Source organism: Marmota marmota, unplaced genomic scaffold (genome assembly GCF_001458135.2).
Source record: "Marmota marmota marmota unplaced genomic scaffold, marMar, whole genome shotgun sequence".
NCBI lineage: Eukaryota > Metazoa > Chordata > Mammalia > Rodentia > Sciuridae > Marmota > Marmota marmota.
In genome coordinates, this window is record NW_026000082.1 from 18,645,812 (window position 1) to 18,667,113 (window position 21,302).

The following is a 21,302-nucleotide window of genomic DNA, read 5'->3' on the forward strand; positions in this document are numbered from 1 at the left end:
CAGTGTAGAAGAAGAGATGGTGGTAGAACAGTGGTTCTCAAAGTCAGGTCCCTGGGCCAGCAGCATAGTGCGCACTGGGGGCTTGTTAGAAATGCACATAATCTGTACCTATCCCACATCTGCTCAATCATAACTAGGGGTGGCCTCAGTAATGTGAATATCAATAAGCCATCCAGGTGATTTGGATCCTCACTGCAGTCTGAGAACCCTGGTGGAGGGCATGTTGAAATTGCATTGTATGTCAGAGCACCGGAGGGCTAACACAGAGAGCCGGGTTTCTCTGTACAGGAGACGGCCTGAGTCTCTTTTCACCAGTTTCCCCAGGTGGTTGTAAGACCCACTGTTGGAGGATCACAAAGCAAGAGAAAAGGTCTTATGAAAGCCAAGGGAGCAATTCAAGCTGATTTCCAGGCAGTCATCTGAGCCACTGTGTCTCAGTGCTGCCCCCTGTCCACAAGCCCTGGCAAACCTACTCCTGAAAGAAAGGCGTTCTGTTTTCACCAACTCTCTGCAGTCCCAAGCTGTGAATTGGGAAGAACACTTCTGCTGAGCCACAGTCCTTCTTGCTGGGGTGTTGTTTCAACCTGGCAGCAAGTGAGCTACCTCCTTTCCTTTTTGGAAATAAATTGGTATAAATTACAAGTAATTTAAAAAATTACGCAGGTGATAAAAACAACAAATGTAAATCGATTTCAGAGGTTTGATACATCCATGGATGACAGATCTATTTCTTCCAATTTGGGTCACAGAAGAAAAACTCGGCCCTAGCTCCATGTACCCCTGACAACTTTGGACAGCTTAGTAAGTCTTTTCCAGCAGCTCTGTTCATGTCTTATGTCTTTCTACTCTCTAAAAGCTCCTTAAAGATGGGTAACTTCTCCTAACAGAACTCTGCAAGACTTTATTTATGACAACTTTCCTTACAGGCATCCTTCTGATGAACCTCAGAGTCAGAATGGAATGTCCAAATAGTCTGCTTCAAATTTTCTCTAAGACTCCCCAAATAGTTGTCCATGTTTGGCTCCCCATCTCCACAAAGGCCAGAGCCCATTCCCTCCTCCAAGAAAATTATGCTATTGCTGAAAGCTTGCCTGCTGGAAAGTTCTCCCTGACTTGGACCTAAACTGCTTGGTGAATGAGATTGAATAGCTTGAAGTCAAATAGCTCCTGTTCCCCAGTACTGTACCTCACTGACTGCTCAGAAAATGGACCCACAGTTGGTTTACTGACTGATGTGGGCTTATTTAGAAAATTACAATCGGTCATGGATGTTTGTGCTACAACATATTGTAGACATTTGAAGTGTTGTGCTCAGCAGTGTTAAAGGAAGGAGTAGGACATCATCGTCTTAGCTGTGAGGCAGGGCGAAGCTCTGCAGAAAATTTGCCTGCAGGTTCCTTTTGGGTCCACATAAATCACCTGCTACTCTGTGGGCTCACGCATTGCTGCAGTTGGCATTTGGCAAGTATCTTCAGATAGAGAAGGGAGGAAGCAACCCACAATTTCATAGGTGAGAAGGAGCTCTAGGAGCTGGAAGAAGCTACCTAGGCTAGGAGCAGGTGTGGGGTAGTGAGGGTTTTGGGATCAGCTCTTTGGGATCATCTTCCTACCTTCTGGTATTACTGTAAGGGTTACCCAAGATTAGGTCTATATATCACTTAACACAGGGTCTGCTAAAGAGCAGGTTCTCAGAAGAGAAAGTGCTGACCTCTGCCTGGGGGAATTGCAGTGTGGCATTGAGCAGGCACTAGAGGCTTTAGTTCCTCCTCACCTGTCCTTCTCACCCTCCCCTTCCTCCAGCTCTAGAAGTTTCCTCTGTAGAGGATGTCACTCCTCAAAAAGCAGAAAGCTACCCTTCAGGACAGGGAGCCAAGTAGAGGTAGCTCTGTCTTTCTGGCTGCCTCAGTTTTTGCTGGGCAGCTGGGGGCAGCAGCTTTCCTTGCTATCGTGTGTGGCCAGAGCTGGGCTGGAAGCCCTCAGGCCAGTCTGCTACTCCCGCAGAGCTACAGTGCCCATGTCGCCTCAGCCTACTCCAGACTTCCACTGGAAACTGAATTTGGACTGTGTTTGGCCTTGCATTCCCCAGGGAGCTCCTACTGAGGGGCTGTTTTGAAGTCAGGTGGGTGTATGTGATAGATTTTATTCTTCCCACAGATCATCGAAAAACAAGCAGGGCACAGTCGTAGCCGGGTATTCCGAGAGGTGGAGACGCTCTACCAGTGTCAAGGAAACAAGTGAGTATTGTGCGGGGGACTCATCGCTTTTCTGGGAGACATTTGGCCACCAAAAAGGAGTTTACTTCACACCATCCCCTGACCCTAGCACTTCGCTCCCACTCCTTCCCCACACTGCAAGTAAAACTCCTTCCATCTTTCTTGGGGAGAGAGGGAAGGAGGGAGGGAGGAGAAGCAGCAGTAACCACCCCCGAAGAAGCCATCTTCTCTTTAGGTGAAATGCTGTAAATCTCGCCTGTTAAGGTAAGTTAGAAGTCTGAACCAGTGTCTAGTTGGGGGTGATGTTTGGAGGGAGATGATGTTTCATTTCTTCCAAGTTCCTGTGGAAGCTAGGCTGCTGAGTGTTGCCTGGTAGAAATCTTTAGGGCTGCCTAAATGCCAAGATGAGAACAATGAAGGTGTTAAGAATATTTGCTGCTATTCTCGGTTCCTAATGAACCACCAATGGCGGGTGCCAGAGCCAGCTCCGAACCTCCTGGCCTGATAACTGGGCCATGGTAACCTCCAGCCCCATCTCAGGCTGCTCCAAATGAGTGGCCCTCCCACTGTGGCTTTAAATCAGGGTCACCTCCAAGACTGGCTTCCCCCTCTCTCCCTCCATGGCAGGGTCAGCAGGGAGCCAGTGGCCTGGTATTGATGGCTTTGTCATTAAGCTTGGAGGACAGGGGCTGCTGTTGATTTAACTCCAGGCACTGCCTCTACAATCTTCTTTCAAATTAGGCCATTTTGGCCATCTTATTTGGACGCCTGCACACTAGTAAAAGCCTCGTGTCTCCCAAAGTGGTCGGCATTTTTTATGAGGGACAGATTTTTATTTTTAGCCCTGCAGCTTCTTAGTTCAGCATTAGAGACTCCACTTGGTTTATTTCATTCTTTCAAAGAAAAAAAACCCCAACACCTCCAATATCCAGGCTGGTGGCTTCCCTACTGAGTTACAAGACGACCTTGTTGGCAGAGCACCGCATACTCAGGCAGACAGAGAGTGCTCACCGGGGAAGGCCACAAGTGCTACAGTGGCCAGGAACACGGCCGTTTCATTAAGCAGCGCTTAGCAGTTAGGGTCTAGCGGTGCCCACGTTAGGCCCCAAGTCTATTTGACAGATGTTTCCATTTTCTCCAGGCAATGTAAATACTGCCCCGTGATTTATGGGCAAGAGGGAGGGCAAGTAATTATTTGCTGCTTGCCTCCAGGACACACACCTACTATTCAGTGTTATTAGCCGCAATTGCTTCCAGTCGGCTGCAGATTTTATTCAGTTTAATGTGACCGGGACTTTTTTATAACTCTACCTAGTGGGTTTTAGGGTTGGGGTTTGACAGCACAGAGTTGGCGAAAACACCAGAGACTAAACATTATGGAAAGATAAGGTGACCTGAATCTTGCTAACACCGTTGGCTGCTCCTCAAACATGGGTCTTTAATAAGCATTCTGATTTCAAGTTGATTTCTGCCCCACTACAGGGTGTTGTATATTTTTTAATTTGTATTTTGTAAGTGGACTTTAATATGTAATACAACCTCCCCCAATTTTTTCCTATTTAAGGAACATTTTGGAGCTGATTGAGTTCTTCGAAGATGACTCGAGATTTTATTTGGTCTTTGAGAAACTGCAAGGAGGTACTTCCTGTTGAGTATGTGTTTGGACTTCGGATTAAGACCCAGGGTGGTGATCATCCATCATGAATCCCAGAGACTTCTAAAACGAGTCAAGCTAATAAAAAGGATGAAGGACTTAAAAACTGCCCTTGATTTGGGAGAAGGGAAGCCGGAGGGAAGGATGATAATTAGCATTTTGCAGAGCTTAGAATGTCACCTGTGTGGGCATTCTATAAATGCCTTTTCATTATAATAGGAGTCATATATAGATACATTTAGTGATCAATTTATCAATCCCTGTTTTGACATATTCACCATTTAACTAAATTAATTATGGGGCGGAAGCGCTAGCTTACATTGTGAAGTCTGAAAAGGCTAAGCAGAGAGAAGAGGGCCCATTGTTTAGGACACAGAACTGTGACAGAGGGGAGGCCAAGATCGTTCCATTCTTCAGACAGGAGGATGCCATCTTGCCCACACCACACTGCTGTCGCCCACACACATCACTGGGATATGTGTTTAAGTTGCTTTTCTGACATAATGAAGGGAATAGAGAAGCCCTTTCCCTCCCCGGCCCTCACCCCAACCCTAGGACACACTTGCAAGGTGAATGTGGAGCTGAGTGGAGGGACACACGGAGAGCCTTGGTGGTCAAGGGAGCACACTTTAGAAATGAACAAAGCTAAGCTTAAGTCTAGCTCTGTTACTTACCAGGCCTGTGTCCTTGGGCAAGTCCCTTAACCATTTCTCATCTGTAAAATGGGGATATTGGTAGCACATATTTTAGTAGGTTACCGTGAAGATTAAATGAGATAGTTCATGGGAAACATTTAGCACTGTGCCGGGCAGGCACTAAGGGCACAGTGAATGTTGATTCTCGATATTAAAACAACTGAGCACACTGGGGATGTCTTAGAAATATGGAGAGTATTACTTTCTGCCTTCCATTTTAACAAATTTAGAAATAAGAGACTCACTACAGCACTAGTTTTCTGAAAATATTTTCTAGCATGTTGGGCTCCTTTGACTGGCAGGCGAAAGATCTTTGACAGTTCTTCCCCATTTTTTTCATCCCTTCCCCAAACCAAAAAAAAAAAAAAATAAGTAAGCACGGACCATTTTTTTAATTGATTTTATTTTTTAAACACATGCCAGCAGAATGCATTATAATTCTTATTACACATATAGAGAACAATTTTTTATATCTCTGTATATAATGTTGACAGAAATTCATGTCTTCATACATGTACTTTGGATAATGATGTCTACCACATTTCACCATCATTGCTAATCCCCTGCCCCCTCTCTTCCCCTCCCACCCCTCTGCTCTATCGAGAGTTCATCTATTCCTTTTATACTCCCCCTCCCTATACCAACATGAGTTAGTCACCTTATATCAGAGAAAACATTTGGCATTTGTCTTTTTGAGATTGGCTAACATCACTTAGCATTATCTTCTCCAACTCCATCCATTTACCTGCAAATGCCATGATTTTATTCTCTTTTATTGCTGAGTAATATTCCATTGTGTATATATGCCACATTTTTTTTATCCATATCCATTCCTCTACTGAAGGGCTTCTAGGTTGGTTTCACAGTTTAGCTATTGTGAATTGTGCTGCTATAAACATGGATGTGGCTGTGTCCCTGTAGTATGCTGTTTTTAAGTCCTTTGGGTATAGATCGAGGAGCGAGATAGCTAGGCCAAATGGTGGTTCCATTCCCAGTTTTCCAAGGAATCTCCATACTGCTTTCCATACTGGCTGCACCAATTTTCAGTCCCACTAACAATGTATGAGTGTACCTTTTTCCCTGCATCCTCGCCAACACTCATTGTTGTTTATATTCTTATTAGCTGCCATTCTGACTGGAGTGAGATGATATCTTAGAGTAGTTTTGATTTGCATTTCTCTAATTGCTAGAGATGATGAACATTTTTTCATATATTTATCAATTGATTGTATATCCTCTTTTGAGAAGTGTCTGTTCAGGTCCTTGGCCCATTTATTGGGTTATTTGGGGGTTTTTTGGTGCTTAGCTTTTTTATTTTTTTATATACCCTAGAGATTAGTGCTCTATCTGATGCTGAGGGGTAAAAATTTGCTCCCAAGATTTAGACTCTCTATTCACCTCACAGACTGTTTCTTTTGCTGAGAAGAAACTTTTTAGTTTGAGTCTATCCCATTTATTGATTTTGGTTTTAATTCTTGCACTATAGGAGTCTTTTTAAGGAAGTTGGGGCCTAGTCCCACATGATGGAGATTAGGGCCTACTTTTTCTTCTATTAGACGCAGAGTCTCTGGTTTAATTCCTAGGTCCTTGATCCACTTTGAGTTGAGTTTTGTGCATGGTGAGAGATAGGGGTTTAATTTCATTTTGTTGCATATGGATTTCCAGTTTCCCCATTTGTTGAAGAGGCTATCTTTTCTCCAATGCATGGTTTTTGGTGCCTTTGTCTAATATAAGATAATTGTAATTTTGTGGGTTAGTTTCAGTGTCCTCTATTCTGAACCATTGGTCTACCAGTCTGTTTTGGTGCCAATACCATGCTGTTTTTGTTACTATTGCTCTGTAGTATAGTTTAAGATCTGGTATAGTGATGCCACCTGCTTCACTCTTCCTGCTAAGGATTGCTTTAGCTATTCTGGGTCTTTTATTTTTCGAGATGAATTTCATGATTGCTTTTTCTATTTCTGAGGAATGTCATTGGGATTTTGATCGGAATTGCATTAAATCTGTATGATGCTTTTGGTAGTATGGTCATTTTGATAATATTAATTCTGTCTATCCAAGAGCAAGGTAGATCTTTCTATCTTCTGAGGTCTTCTTTGATTTCCTTCTTTAGGATTCTGTAGTTTTCATTGTATAGATCTTTCACCTCTTGTTAAGTTGATTCCCAAGTTTTTGGTTTTTTTTTTTTTAGGCTATTGTAAATAGGGTAGTTTTCCTCATTTCCCTCTCAGAGGATTTGTCACTGATATACAGAAATGCCTTTTATTTATGAGAAGCACAGACCATTTTTAGGACACAGAAATGATACCTTCAGCTCAGAAGTACTGGCTTCCAGTAGTTTGTGTAGACCACATGAAACCAAGCTATATGTTCATGCCTGTGTCTGTCCCCATCACACACCAGGACTTGAATTATGTGTATGAAATGCTGGAGGCAGCTGGGCTCCTCTGTAGCCATATCACTTAGATGAACATTCTCCTGAGGCCAGACCTAGTGAGTAAAGAGGGTTTGGTTGGCTCAGGGCAGTCCATCCCCCCAGGAGTTGGACCTCAAGTCCTGTTAGGGGAAGTCTGCTCTGAATCTAGCTCTGAGGCTCAATTCCTGGGCCTAAATCCTGTCTCCACCACTGACAAGCGTGTGATCTTTGGAAAGTGGCTTAACAATTTTTGGCATCAGGTTCCCCATCTATAAAGTGGGGATAATTATACTACCTATTTAATACAATTGTAATGAAGACGAGATAATTTCTTTTAAGAGCATTATATGGTGCTTGGCACATAGTAACTACTCAATAAATGTTAACCATTGCCAACAAAATGAATAACAACAAAGGGGAAAGTTCAGGAGGTAAAGCAGTTCCTCCCACAAACTTTTCAAGACCTTTACATATGTAGTGAGGAGTGGCACTTCCATTAGAAGAATCGTGCACTTGTTTGGATCTGAGCTCAGATGCAAAGAAGCAAATGTCTCTAAGGCCCTCTCAGCCCCACGTGCATTCATTTGTTTCTTTTGATTCCAGAAGCCAAATTAGCCTCCATGGCATTAATATTTTTTGCCATATAAATGATTGTTCTCTGCACATAGGACTTCCTCACAAACAGGCACAGAAGGTAGCAGTCAAGTTTTGTTCAGCAGATATATTCTTGTCCCTCCCCTGTGCCAGGCACCACATTTGGAGCTGGACATTTAGCAATAAATAAGTCTATGTTCACAAAGCCGTTCTTCTCTTCCCCTCTGCAACCCAGGCTCCATCCTAGCTCACATCCAGAAGCGGAAGCACTTCAATGAGCGAGAAGCCAGCCGAGTGGTGCGGGATGTCGCCGCTGCCCTTGACTTCCTGCATACCAAAGGTGATTCATGTCTTCATCTGGGTGAGCTGGGTGGGCTGGCCAGCTCTGGGTACCAAGGAAGAGGAGACAGGCCTGGCTGGGGGCTTGTCCAGGAGATGGCACAGCTGACTGGCAGCTGGAGATTTGGTCATGCTCACCCTCTGGAAGGGGAGGTGGGGACACTTCAACCTGCTCCGAGGCTTCCACTGTGGGTAGTAGGGAGATGGTGAAGCTGTTAAGCAGGATAGGCCTACAGGAAAAGGAGGGAGGGAAAAGAATGAATCTGACAGTGAACAAGGTGTGCATGCACGTGTGTACGTGTACCCGGGTGCCTGGTGCTCCCTTCTTGATGGAGAACATAAAACTCACGTGTGATACCACCATTCTCATACGAAATTTTAGTGTCATTCCTTTCAGTGTTTTAAAGTTTATCTCTGACTTCAAAATTGACATAATAGGACATATGTGGTTGTATGTCTCTTGTTCACAGTAAATTAAAAAATACATTTTGTATTTATATGAAAGTTTGCAATATCTGTCGAACTTTGCAGCGGTGACTAATGGGTTGCTATTGTTTGAATTACATTTCACTTGCAATCCTTTTCCTAAGACTGATAATTTAAGTACTTTTGTAGTGAATGAAATCTTTTTGCAAATTAAGCATTTTGACTTTTCCATTAATCTGTTGGACTATTACATACTTTTTAAAAATTTTACCCAAAAGCAGTACCATGGAAAAACCGAGTTCTGGCTTCACCTCTCTTCAGCTGTGTGCTCTCTGTGTCAATGCATGCCACATAGAGTCATGGGAGAATTTGGAGAGATGAGAACATCATCTACAGTAGTTAACACTTAAAAGCTCTTGTTATGTGCTAGGGACTATTCTAAGCCGTGTGTGTGTGTGTGTGTGTGTGTGTGTGTGTGTGTATATGAATTCCTTTATGCAATTGTGTGCCTTTTCTGTATGTATTGTGTGTTTATAGAATAAAGAGAGCATAGTTCCTGGCACATATTAGTTCTTTCTTAGATGTTGTTCCTTCCACTTTCATCTCCCAACAGGCAAAAAGCACTGTTATTCCTAATATTGATTCCCTTTAAGCATTCTTCCAGGTGGGTTGTGGAGGCGGAGCAAATAACATGTGACTTAGCCCCACTCCCTTCGTGACTGTGACTCCTGGGCAGCCACACTGATAGTGAGTGTTGAGGACCAACTGTAGGCGTGCTGTGCACACATCCCAGGCTGATGTGGCAGGTGTATGAGAGGTTCAGGTTCATTGACTCCACCTGGTTTCCTCCAGTGGCTGAAAGAGATCTGCAAACTGACAGTGTTCACATTGGAGCCTCGCACCTGGGATGAAAATTCCTAGAAGGGGGTGTCTCTACTTTCCACAGCATGATGAATCGCAGCAGTTCTGTTTTTGAAAGCTGGGATGCATGTAGGTAACACCTGCCTGACAAAGATTTACAATTGCTCCCCAAGCTGCCTCTGTAGATTGCGAAACTGGGTCATGCTTTTTATAAGAGCCAAACCTTGGAGGAGGGGTCTAGGCGGTTTTATTTTTTATTTATTTATTTATTTACAAGAATGCACTACGGGGGACGGAGGCTGGTGGTGTCTCAGGAGTTCTGAAGTGCTTGTTAACATCTAGCTGGCCAGCTGCCCGTGTGACCAGAAGTTGGAGGGGATGAAAAACGATTTCCAGCTGAACTTGGCTGTTTTCTAAATAACTTCACGCTGGGAAGATGAATTGGGCAAGAATGGGTAGCCCTGAAACAAGTTCTATACTTTTAAATACTGGACACACTGCAGCTTAACCTCTGGGAAATGAACTGGAGCAGCTCTATGGCTGGTGCGCTCACACAGGCAGGCCCATTATGACAGCCTGGCTCTCTGCATTCTCAGGCCGGGGGACGAGTGGGCCATGGGTACCTATTTGGAAACTAAGGCTCTGTGTGCGGCTCATGATCCTTCTGTGGGAGCACTTGCTGTAATGGAAAATATCCTTCACTTTTAGTGCAGTGAGCAGTAGTCCGACTCAATTTGTGCAGGCTGGGCTGAGTTGCTCTGGGTTCTCATTCAATTAGGTGACTGATGAAGTTACTTAGCTTGCTGGAACTCTGCTTTTTCTTCTTAGTGAAGTGCCTCAGGTGGGCTGGGCCTTTGCCTATAGTAGGAAGTGGGAAGGCTGCCCACGCAGCTGATCATTGCTGGTGACTAAGGCAAGGTCTGCTTTTCTGCTTTCTCCACCACCTCAAGATCCTCCGCTGCTCTCCAGGACTTAGAAGTAGACTTTTGCTCAACTTTTCAGACCTGTCCCTGTGCTGTGGGTGCTGCAGAACGAAGGAGGAGGGGCAGGTTTCTCTGTCCTCCGCCAGGACACCCCAGACCAATTTGTCAGTGCTTTGTCCATCCGTCCATCCCTCCTTCCTTCCTTCCTTCCTTCCTTCCTTCCCTCCATTTCTCCCCTTCTCCCTCCCTCCCTTTCTTCCTTCTTCCCTCCTTCACTTCCTCCCTTCACTTCCCCCCTTCCTTCCTCCCTTCTCCCAGGTGCCTTCTTGGCCAGGTCAGCAGCTTGTTTGTTTGTTTGTTTTGGGGGTGGTGTTTGCTGGAGATTAAACCTAGGGCCCTTAACCACTGAGCTACATCCCTAGCCCTTTATTTTTTATTTTGAAACAGGATCTTTTAAGCTGCTTAGGGCTTTGCTAAATCGTTGAGGCTGGCCTCAAATTTGTAATCCTTCTGCCTTAGCCTCCCAAGTTGCTGGGATTATAAGCATGTGCCACCATGCCTGGCAGGGCAGCAGCTTCCCTCAAGGGGTAAGCTCCTACTTGAAGCCCTCTGCAGATCTGGCCAAAATGCAGGGTGTCGTCTCTGAAGTACAGCACCCTGTGGCCAAAACTGTCCTTGAAGAGTAGGTGAGAAGAAAGTTAGACAGAATTGGGGTTATCAAACACTTGGTCCTCCGAACATTCAGGGAATCATGTTGAAGGAATCTTTTTTTTTTTTTTTAAATCAGCTACACAAGAAGAAATGAGGTAGAGCAGTCTAAGCCTCCCGAGATGTTCTTAAACAGGCACTAATTATTTCTGCATTGCTGTTCCAAGCACTGCCGTCTGCAGAGCTCTCTGCTCTGCTTTGTGTTAGGCTGCACAATAAGAATTCCTGGTTGTCACTGCAGTGCTGAAAGGTAGGCTGGCTGGGATTCATTTAGCTCTTCTTATCCCTGCCAGACTTCTAAAGCCACTGCTTCAAAAGAACTTGCAGAATCAACTGTGCTTTTGGTTTGTGTCTCTGGTTACTTCTGCCTCCTGCAGCTCGTTGGTTTTTTAATGTACCATAATTGGGAATTAATCTGCAAACAACAGCATTTGGAAAAAATTAATTGTGTGTGGAATGTTTGATAATTATGTGCATATGTTAACTATTTCCTTGCTGCTTGTCATTTCAGGCATTGCTCACCGCGATCTGAAGCCAGAAAATATATTGTGTGAATCTCCAGAAAAGGTACTTAAGGCCTGATTTGGATGTACAACTTATCCTGGTCAAGCAAGCACCCTGCTCTCCATATAGATTGTTGGTAGTATTCTTGGCCTCAGGTACCAACTTCAGCTGATTGCCATGGACATGTGAGAGTATTGGACCCAGTATGTAATGTTTCAACATTCCAATATAGCCCTTGTTCCTTTTTTCTCTTTGTCATCTATGATTGGCTTAAGCCTACAAACTTGTAAAATATATGAGACCTGCATAAAATTAATGCTTTCTAGTACAACACATCTACTGTTAGAGCAGTTGTGAGTCAGAAATGACTCAATCTTACATGGGTACACCTCTGCCCATACGTGATATTTGTATGTAGGTTAGACTGTATCCACCACTAGAGGCAATAATTAGGAAGCAAGTTCTTTAAAAGGGTTTCTATTTCCATTTTTATTTCCAAGGTGCCCATTAAAAAGAAAATATTTATTCTTGCTTTTAAACAAATGCAACTAATTTAAACATGGCCTAAATTCCATCTACTAATAAACGAAAGTGTTTGTATTTTTATAAGAACACATACATTTGACAAATTCAACACTTTTTAGGAGAGGTTTAGGCCCCAGTAGTGTTGGCAGCCCACATTCACAGCTTTGTGTGTGTGCATGCATGAGCAAATGCGAAAGCAACGTGCCTTGGTGTGGGTGAAGCTGTGGCTCATCCATAGGAATGGCTGTGAGAGAACGTGCCTTTGACATACAACTCTTGTATCAGCTCTAGTAAGATCTTATGACTTCCTGTCAGTTATTCTGTCCTAGAACTTTTTAATTTATCATTTTTATGGTTGTTAATAATAATTATCAATTAACATTTCTCAAGTGCTTACACTATGCCAGGCACTTTGGCTTATTTAGTATTATAAAGTATCTTGAAGAGATACTTTTATCATATTTATTTTATGGATGAGGAAACTAAAGCTCAGAGAGTTAAGAAACTTAAAATTATTCAGGTGATACATAGAAGAGCTAGATTAAAATAAGGTACTGATCCCAGCACTCACCGGTGTTCCGAACTACCCGTTATTGCCTCTGACTTACAGGGAACATCTTTTGTTTCATCTGCTCTTCATGGCACAGATTTGCTGCCCTTTTTTGTAATTAGAAAAACTAAAATTAAGAGAAGCTAATTATCAAAGGACATAAGAAAGTGAAAAGACAGCCTACAGAATGGGAGGAAATATTTGCAAATTATACATCTGCTAGGGATTTAATATCCAAAATACATTAGAATTCCTAAAACTCAACAACAAAAAGACAGACAACCCAATTTTAAAATGACCAAAGGATTTGAACAGAGATTTTCCAAAAGAGATACAAATGGCTAATAAGCAATGAAAAGACGTTTAACATCCTTAATCGTTAGGGAATTGCAAATCAAACCACAAGGAGACGCTACTGTTGCCAATCTAAGATGACTATAATTTTTGTAATGGAAAATTAACAAAAGGGGGCTGGAGTTGAGGCTCAGTGGTAGAGCACTTGCCTGGCATGCATGAGGACCTGGGTTCGATCCTCAGCACCGCATATAAATAAATAAAATAAGATCCATTTAAAGAAAAATAACAGGGGTTGGTGAGGACGTGGAGAAATCACAGAATTCTTGTACATTATTGGTGAAAATGTTAGATGTGGATTTCCTCAATTAGCTGAACATTGAAAGCCATATGAGTCAGGTATGGTGGTACACACCAGTAATCTCAGCTCCTGGGGGGCTGAGGTGGGAGGATTGCAAGTTCTAGGCCAATCTAAGCAACTAAGACCCTGTCTCAAAATTTTAAATAAGGGCTGAGAAAGTAGCTCAGTGGTACAGCATCCCTGAGGTCAATCTCCAGTGCCAAAAAAAAGAAAAGAAAAAAATATACCATATGACCCAAGAATTCAAGGCAGAGACTTAAACAGATACTTGTATACTGATATGCATTACAGTGTTATTCACAGTTGCCACAAGGTGAAAACAGCCCATGTATCCATCAACAGATGAATGGATAAACAAAAAGTGGTGTATACATACAGTGGAACATTATTTAGCCTCAAATCAGAGTGAAGTTCTGATACATCCTACTACATGGACAAACCTTGAAAACATTATGCTAATTGGAAGAAGCCAGGCACACAAGGACAGATACTGTATGCTTCCACTTACATGAAATCTCTGAAATAGGGAAGTTAATAAAGGCACAAAGCAGGTTAGAAGTCAGGTGCACACTTTTAATCCCAGCACTTGAGGGGCTGAGGCAGGAAGATCACAAGTTCGAGACCAAACTGGACAACTTGACTCAAAAAAGGGCTGGGGTTGTAACTTGGTGGCAGAGCACCTCTGGGTTCAATCCCTAGTATTGGGGAAAAAAAGAAAAGAATCACTTGGGATTGGGATGAGCAGAAATGGGAAGTTAATGCTAGAGTAGAGTTTCTAGGAAGGTTTTAGAAACAGATGGTGATGGTGACACAACATAGATGTAATTAATGCCACTGAGTTATACGTTTAAGAATGGCTAAAATAACATGTTTTTATTTCACCACAATTTTTTTTAAAAAAGACTAAGTGAAAAAGAAAAGAGAGAATGAAAGAAAGAGGCAGGCAAAAAGGGATGTGAGGAAGGAGAGAAAAAGTTGAGAGCCTTGTGCGGGCTTCTCGGCAGGTGCGTTCACCAGCGATTTCACCTTGCCCCCTGTGCGGTCCTCCTCCTGCACTGCCAGGCCATCTATCGTGTGCTGTAGACACAGGTCACCCTCTTGTCCCAGGTACAGTATCAGCTTCTGGTGCAGCTGGCTGCTGAGTTGATGCCACCATGGTGACCATGCATCATACTTTTCCCAGGACTTTATGTGCTTAACTGAGAAAGACCACGCAAGCAAGCCAGGACAGGTCAGCCACCCTAAGCCACCTAAGATGGACAAGGGTTTTACTCCAAGCTCTTCTGACCTCCACTGAGTGGGCTTCAAGGGGACTGTCTTTAGAGATACATGAACTTCTCTGGCTTCTCTCCTGCTACCTATGCCATTGTTTGCCAGCAAGAGTTCCTTTTTATTATTCTGAGTTCATGGCCATCTCACATCATAGAGATCATTCATTTTTGGGGGGAAATAAGAAGGGAGCATGGGGAAGAGCACATCTTGGACAAAACCCTAAGGTGACTGACACCTGGTTAACCCAAGCAGAGTAAATATGACCTGGTAGACAGAGCCAAGCTATAGTGCGACAGCTGTACAAGCCATGTGTCCATGTGGTCATGCTGGTCTCCTCATGCCCTCTGGCTTCTTAGATCTGTGATCTCTGGTTTCTTTTTTCCTTTGCAGGTGTCTCCAGTGAAAATCTGTGACTTTGACTTGGGCAGTGGGGTGAAACTGAACAATTCCTGCACACCCATAACCACACCAGAGCTGACCACCCCTGTACGTATGGCCGGGTGCCCTGTTCCCTTCCTGCTGGGCACTGTGCTGGTGGAGTGTGCCTGATTCAAAGTTGTGGCATCCAGAACAGAGAGCTAAAGAAGGAAAATCAAATGTCTGTAGCCTTTCCAGGCCTGATTTGTTAGCTTCCAAGCCTGCCCCCTACACAGTTGTTAATGAAACTGACATTGATTGGAGTTTTAGTTTGGGGTGGGCCCTCTCTATTAAGGTAGAAACAGGTTGTCTCTATAAACACAGGCTCTGACTCTTGTCCCAGGTGAAAACAAACACCATTCACATGTTGCACATGTAAAGTGAATGGCTCCAAGTTCCATTCTCTCTGCTGAAGTCAGCAAATCCCCCTTGTGGTGGAGGATGGGAGCAGTCTTCCCCTCCCCCCTCACCCCCATGGAAGAAAGCTAATAGCCTCTGTGGCGGGAACTGTGAGGTTCCAGGCCATATGCATGTAGGATTGTTTGGCCGAATTATCCGGTTGCTTCTCCCACTTCACATTTTATGCCCAGATGGAAGCTGCTTCTTCCTAAGACATATCTTGTACATGTTTGATGCACTATAATTAGGATGACTCTTTTGAGACTTGCATGCTTCATAAGTGAATTTTCCTAATAGCCTTTTTTTATAAGACATGCCTTTAAATATGCCTATATCATTCTTATGCTAAGCAACATTATTAGTAATGTTTCTGTATTAGCTTTTAACACACGGGGCTACCTTGTTCTCAAAGTCATTAACGCTAATTGCCAATAACAAAGAAAATATCCTTTCTCAAGTGCACTTACCATCTTCTAATCAAATTAGTTTTGTGGGATGGGAGTGGGGGCTACTTCTCAGTGAGCCTGAAATAACGAAGTGGGGAGCAAAAAGAATGTTTTATTTTTCTCAGCAGTTTCTACGCAAGGGTGGGAGGGAGGAGTCCTGGATCCTGGTCCTGGGTCGGCCACTGCTGAGCTCCTTGACCTATCCTGGGCCTTGCCTTTCCCATCTATAAATGGGAGGGTCAAGGAAATTGAACTTGTCATCAGACTAGCTTTGATGATCTCTTAATTCTAAATCCTTATGCTTCCTTGCTTCCAGTTACCTGGGAAACTGGACAAGAATCACTTTAAGAAATCCTTGCTGGATGGAGCCATAGATCTCCCTTCCTGCATTTAAATGGAGAATTGAGGCAGGGAGAGGCTCCTGGGAGTTTTTGGCCAAGGTCTTTGCCCACTGGAGAGGAACCAAAAAAGATAAGAAGTAGGCTTGGATCTGGTCATGTGGACCACAGGGCAGTGTGGCTCAGTTTAAGCTTCTCTGAATGCCTTGATGATACCAGCTGAGCCTTGACTTTCCTGACAAGCTCCTGCTGTCACTCCATCCTTCCATCCTCTTTTTTTTTTTTTTATTGTTTTTAGTTGTCAATGGACCTGTATTTTAAAAATTTATTTATATGTGATGCTGAGATTCGAACCCAGTGCCTCACACATGCTAGGCAAGTGCTCTACCATGGAGCCCAACCCCAGCCCTTCCATCCTCGTACTCAAGTTACGTTCGACATTTTGCCATCCTCTCTCCCTAAAACTCTCTTCTCTGCCATCTCCCTCTCCCCAACCTGGTCCTCACAGTGCGGCTCTGCAGAGTACATGGCCCCTGAGGTGGTGGAGGTCTTCAGAGACGAGGCCACTTTCTATGACAAGCGCTGTGACCTATGGAGCCTTGGCGTGGTCCTCTATATCATGCTGAGTGGCTACCCGCCCTTTGTAGGTCACTGCGGGACTGACTGTGGCTGGGACCGGGGAGAAGTGTGCAGGGTTTGCCAGGTGAGTGTAACCAGGGCCACAGCACATGCCCACCTGGGGCTCAGTAGGCTGAGATTGTTCCTGATCTGGAAGGGGTTCATAGTGCCCTTCTGTCAGGGCAGCCAGGGGGTGAAATAGTCAGGCATTCAGCCCAGCTAGGAGTTCGGGGGGTTTGCTGGAGACATCATACCTGAGCAGACTCTGAAAGGACGAGTCTTGCCCATGGGAAGAAGGTCAAGAAATATGAGAAGGAAGACCAGGACAGGCAAAGCCCTGAAGCAGCCACCGGGAGGAGTACAAGGTTAATGAAGGTGGGAGAGGAGACCTGGGAGGTCACCCGGGCCCAGTTCACAGAGCACTCTCTGAAGGGCTGAGAATTGTGGCTTTGTTATACAGGTGATATTCCCCACTCGTCATACCTCTAGCCATCTCAGTGGCTGAGGGCATTCCGTATTGTTTGGTGATTTAGGGGAGAGTGGGGGTCTAGGAAGAGGCCCTGTCTGTGGCATCCCCTAGCCATGAGCAGCAGCTGCCGCTGAGGTCAGTTAGAGCCAAGATGATGGACTCTGTGAGCCACCCATCCTGCCCATGCCCTGGCCCTGTGGCCTCAGGAGGAATCTTCTTTCCTAGAACAAGCTATTTGAGAGCATCCAGGAAGGCAAATATGAGTTTCCTGACAAAGACTGGGCTCACATCTCCAGTGAGGCCAAAGACCTCATCTCCAAGCTTCTGGTTCGAGATGCAAAGCAGAGACTCAGTGCCGCCCAAGTTCTGCAACACCCATGGGTGCAAGGGGTGAGTGACTCCAGGGCAGGGTGGTATGTCACCTCTCCAGGCCATGGCACACAGCAGCTTGGCCATGAAGAAGCTCTCATGCCAGCTAGTGAAGACCCCCAGCCCGAATGATTGCCCCCAGCTGAAATGAGGTGGTATAGCAGCTTCAGTAGCTTCAGTGCACAGTGAACCCACTCCTCCTTACCTGCCAGCCCAGCCCCTAACACAGCATAGACTTGGCTCTAACCTTGGCCATAGACTAAATCCCCATACAGCCCTCTGGGGGAATAGGCCATGCCTCCCACTATTGGCAGAAGCACCTAGACCAGAAGCAACTTGATATTGTCATTCAGGGCCTGCAGTACCATCCTCGTGTACAAAAACACCACTGGCTGAGAAGCAAGACCTTGCTGCCCTGAAGCTTGTGTGGCTGCCCTAAAGACTGTATGCTTCTCCTCATGGCCTGGGGCTCTGGGGGCTGGGGCTAGGAAGGCAAATGGTGTTTTCCCTATGCTCAGGATTCACGTCTTCACTAGAAAGCATTTTTAAAAAAATCCTCCTTGGTTAGTCACAATACCTGACTTCCACTCTGAGGAGTCTGTCGAACCCTCTTGCTAGTTACTGTGTCTCATTGATCTACCAGGCCCTAGCTGGCCTCAGTCACCCTGCCAGTGGAAAGAGGCAAGTGTTGCCTGCTCATGTCACAGATGAGGATCAATCCAAGAGTGGCTCAGGGCCTAATTTCCAGCCACCCAAGAGTGAACCCCTACGGGGCTGGGGCTATAGCTCAGTTGGTAGAGTGTCTGCCTTGCATGCACAAGGCCCTGGGTTCGATCCCCAGCCCACACACACACACACACACAAAAGAGTGAACACCTACCATGTGCTAGAGAGGAGCCCAACCTGTCCTCATGGTCTAGTGGAGAAAGGGACAGTGTGAGGAATACTTGGGAAAAGTGCTAGAGGCACAAAGGGACAAGACCCCACCTCTGCTGGGACTAAGACGGGGAGGTGTTGGGCAACAGGGACTGCTTCAGGGGGGAAATGACCCTTGAGCCAGGTCTCAGAGGGCAGTGAAGACTTTGCCAGGGGAAGAAGGCTGTCCTTGCAGAGGCGGCTGTGACTTCAGAGTGCACCCTTTTGTTCTCTCCTCTGAAGGTCTGGCCCTGCACTTAAGCAGTGACAAGTCCCTGTGCTGGGCTGAGAGCCTGTAGTTACCTGCCCACTCTGTGCTGGCTTGGGTGGGACACCTCTTGGAAAGAGGGAGCAGTGCTTACCCACAATCTGTCCTTCCCATTCTAGCAAGCTCCAGAAAAGGGACTCCCCACGCCGCAAGTCCTCCAGAGGTAAATGCTCCCACACACCCAGTGCCCTTCTCTCCTCCACCTGGACTTTACTTCAAGCCCTCAGCCATGCTGGGATGGAAGTGGGGGATAGGAAGCCCATCCCCAGGCTCAGGTGCTCTTCTCAGTCCCCTCCTCTCTCCCTCTCCCTCCATTATAGAGCTGTCTCTCTCTGCACTTCTTTCACCTAGATTGCTTCATTTGTCCCCTAGCACCTTTAAGTCCCTCTTTGCTTTGTTTGCAGGAAAAATCCTGTTCTGCATACCCACTTGAACCTAACCGGAAGTCACTGTTCACAGTCCACAGACAGATCTGATCTGTGGATTATTTCTACCAGGTGTCCTTTTGCTCTTGATAAAAGTAGCAGAAGTGAGGGGCATTGCAAGGGAGAGGGACCGGCTGTCACATACACTACTAGACAGTAGTGATAATGGCTTCCATGTCAAACAGCCCAGGTCTACCATGCACAGTAACCATGGGCTGTTTGACTGTACAACCTTTGAACAACTAGATATATTCCCAGTGAGCTCTACCCCAGCAGGCAGGGACTAAGCTATGTGGGAAACCCTTCAGGTAGCCACTCTCATGGCCAATTTTTAGGAGTTACACAGGGAGGTATTCCCCTGCATGGGCTCAATTCACTTGCCCCAAGATGCTGTTGCCCAGCTAGGTCCCTCCCTGTTTCTGTGGAGTTGTCTCCAGATGCCTTCAGGTGCTAAACCTCATGAGGGTCCCCTTTAAATGATTCATTCAACAACCCAAAGTGCCCATCACAGGCTCGCCCTGAGCTGGGTTGTGGGAAAACACATCAAGAGGCAGTCCCTACTCCAGGAACCCCTGACCTTCCAGGGAGAGGGATGGGTGGCTTTAGTTCACTGTGTGTGGCCCTGCCTCCAGAAGAGCTGTGTGCAGAGAGGCTCAGAGCAGGGAATGTTGAGGGTTGAGGCGTTTGCTCTGACCATCCAGTCCCAGGGCTATTTGAGGCTCAAAGTCCATTCTAGCCTCAGTCAAACCCAGGAGAGAACTGCTCGAGAGAGTCGCCCTGCAGTTCAGAAAAATCTGACAGGAGTACGAAACCCAGTGTGGAGTAGGCATGTTGCAGAGCTGACCTGGCTAACCCCAGGTCCTGTTCCCCTCTTCTCTTTCTCTCCCCCAACCCCACCCCACAGGAACAGCAGCACTATGGACCTGACCCTCTTTGCAGCTGAGGCCATTGCCCTTAACCGCCAGCTGTCTCAGCATGAGGAGAATGAACTGGCCGAAGAGCCAGAGGTGCTGGTGGAGGGCCTCTGCTCCATGAAACTCTCTCCTCCCTCCAAGTCTCGCCTGGCCCGCCGGCGGGCCCTGGCCCATGCTGGCCGCAGTGGAGACACAGGACTGTGCTCAACAACCTGCCCAACAACCACAGGACTCTGAACAGTTCCAGCCACACCTCATAGGCCTTGACCTGCCCAGGTATTGCCCCTGGAAACCCGTGAGGCCAGTGTCTGCAGAGCAGGCAGAGAGGCCTGTTTTGGGGCTCCAATCAGGCTTTTTCCACTTACAAAGGCCCTGCAGGGCCCCCCCAATGCCCCCCTCCCCATTTCCCCAGAGTCCTTGAGGAAAAAGCTTTTTCCAAAGGGGTTGTCTTTGAAAAGGAAAGCAATCACTTGTCACTTTGCATAATCGCCTGCAGCTGGGATATCTCTGCTGGACTCCACCTGCTCACCAGCCTGCAGACCCCAGATCCAGCCTGCTCTGTGACTGGGCTGTGCTGCTGGGGCTGCAGCCTGCAGGGAACCAGCTTGGAGAAGGAAGCCGAAGCTCAGTTGACAGAGGCTGCCAACACACTTGACTCTCCCCCTCTGCACTGCCACCCTCCTCTGGCAGTCCTTCACCTTCCTCTGTCCTCCGGACGTCCTCTTTGCCTGTCTTCTCCCTTGGCTGAGCAAAGCCACCCCCTCAATTCAGGAAGGGCAGAGAGAGCCTTCCTCTTTCAGGAGGCCAGATCAGTCTTCCAGTGTGCAGCGCGGAGAAGCACATAATCTTTCTTTGCCGTGACCGAAATGTGTTCCTCATTTATCATCCTCTTCCTTGTTTGTGATTGCTGCTAAAGTCAGTATTATTTCATTTTTTAAAATGGGATTTTTAACCATGCTGTTCCAGTCCACATGGAACTTTAAACTCTCACTGCAAGCCCAGGGATTTTCTAGAGTGGGATGTCCGTGGACTTGGGTTTTAATCAGTTGTGTCCTATGGTTCTAACTGGTTTTAAGCTGTTACTAGGATGAGCACCTTAGAGATAGTATCAGTGTCTTCTGCTGCTGTATCCCCCGAGTCATGTATGAAGCATGGCACAGATTTGGGGCAGTTAGACGGAGCTCTGTGCCTAGGTGAGAATGGCAGGCCACCCGCTGCCCTGGTCTGCACCATGTGGTGCCTGATGCCCGGGAGCATGAAGATGCAGCCAGTGTCAGATAAGCTTTTGAGTTACATAAATAGGTTGCATATGTCAGATGTCTACACAACACCACGACTATGATGCTATCACACATTGTGCTTGTTTTAATAAAACTATTTTAAATTTGA

The 21,302-nt window shown here is 45.9% G+C and overlaps 1 protein-coding gene across 5 annotated transcripts in view; it reads left to right on the top strand.

Moving 5' to 3' along the window:
* The window catches only part of Mknk1 (MAPK interacting serine/threonine kinase 1), a 42,551-nt gene extending 21,249 nt beyond the window's left edge, over positions 1-21,302 (top strand). For 4 of the 5 annotated variants that reach the window (XM_048815441.1, XM_048815443.1, XM_015485042.2 and 1 more), the window contains 9 exons: positions 2,155-2,234; positions 3,778-3,851; positions 7,808-7,912; positions 11,341-11,396; positions 14,726-14,821; positions 16,444-16,638; positions 17,248-17,412; positions 18,694-18,737; positions 19,904-21,302. In XM_048815441.1, the coding sequence (XP_048671398.1) occupies positions 2,155-2,234; positions 3,778-3,851; positions 7,808-7,912; positions 11,341-11,396; positions 14,726-14,821; positions 16,444-16,638; positions 17,248-17,412; positions 18,694-18,737; positions 19,904-20,150 (1,062 nt within the window). In that variant the 3' untranslated portion in view covers positions 20,151-21,302. The remainder of the gene's footprint in view (positions 1-2,154; positions 2,235-3,777; positions 3,852-7,807; positions 7,913-11,340; positions 11,397-14,725; positions 14,822-16,443; positions 16,639-17,247; positions 17,413-18,693; positions 18,738-19,903) is intronic. The other variant, XM_048815444.1, reaches the window with a different exon arrangement.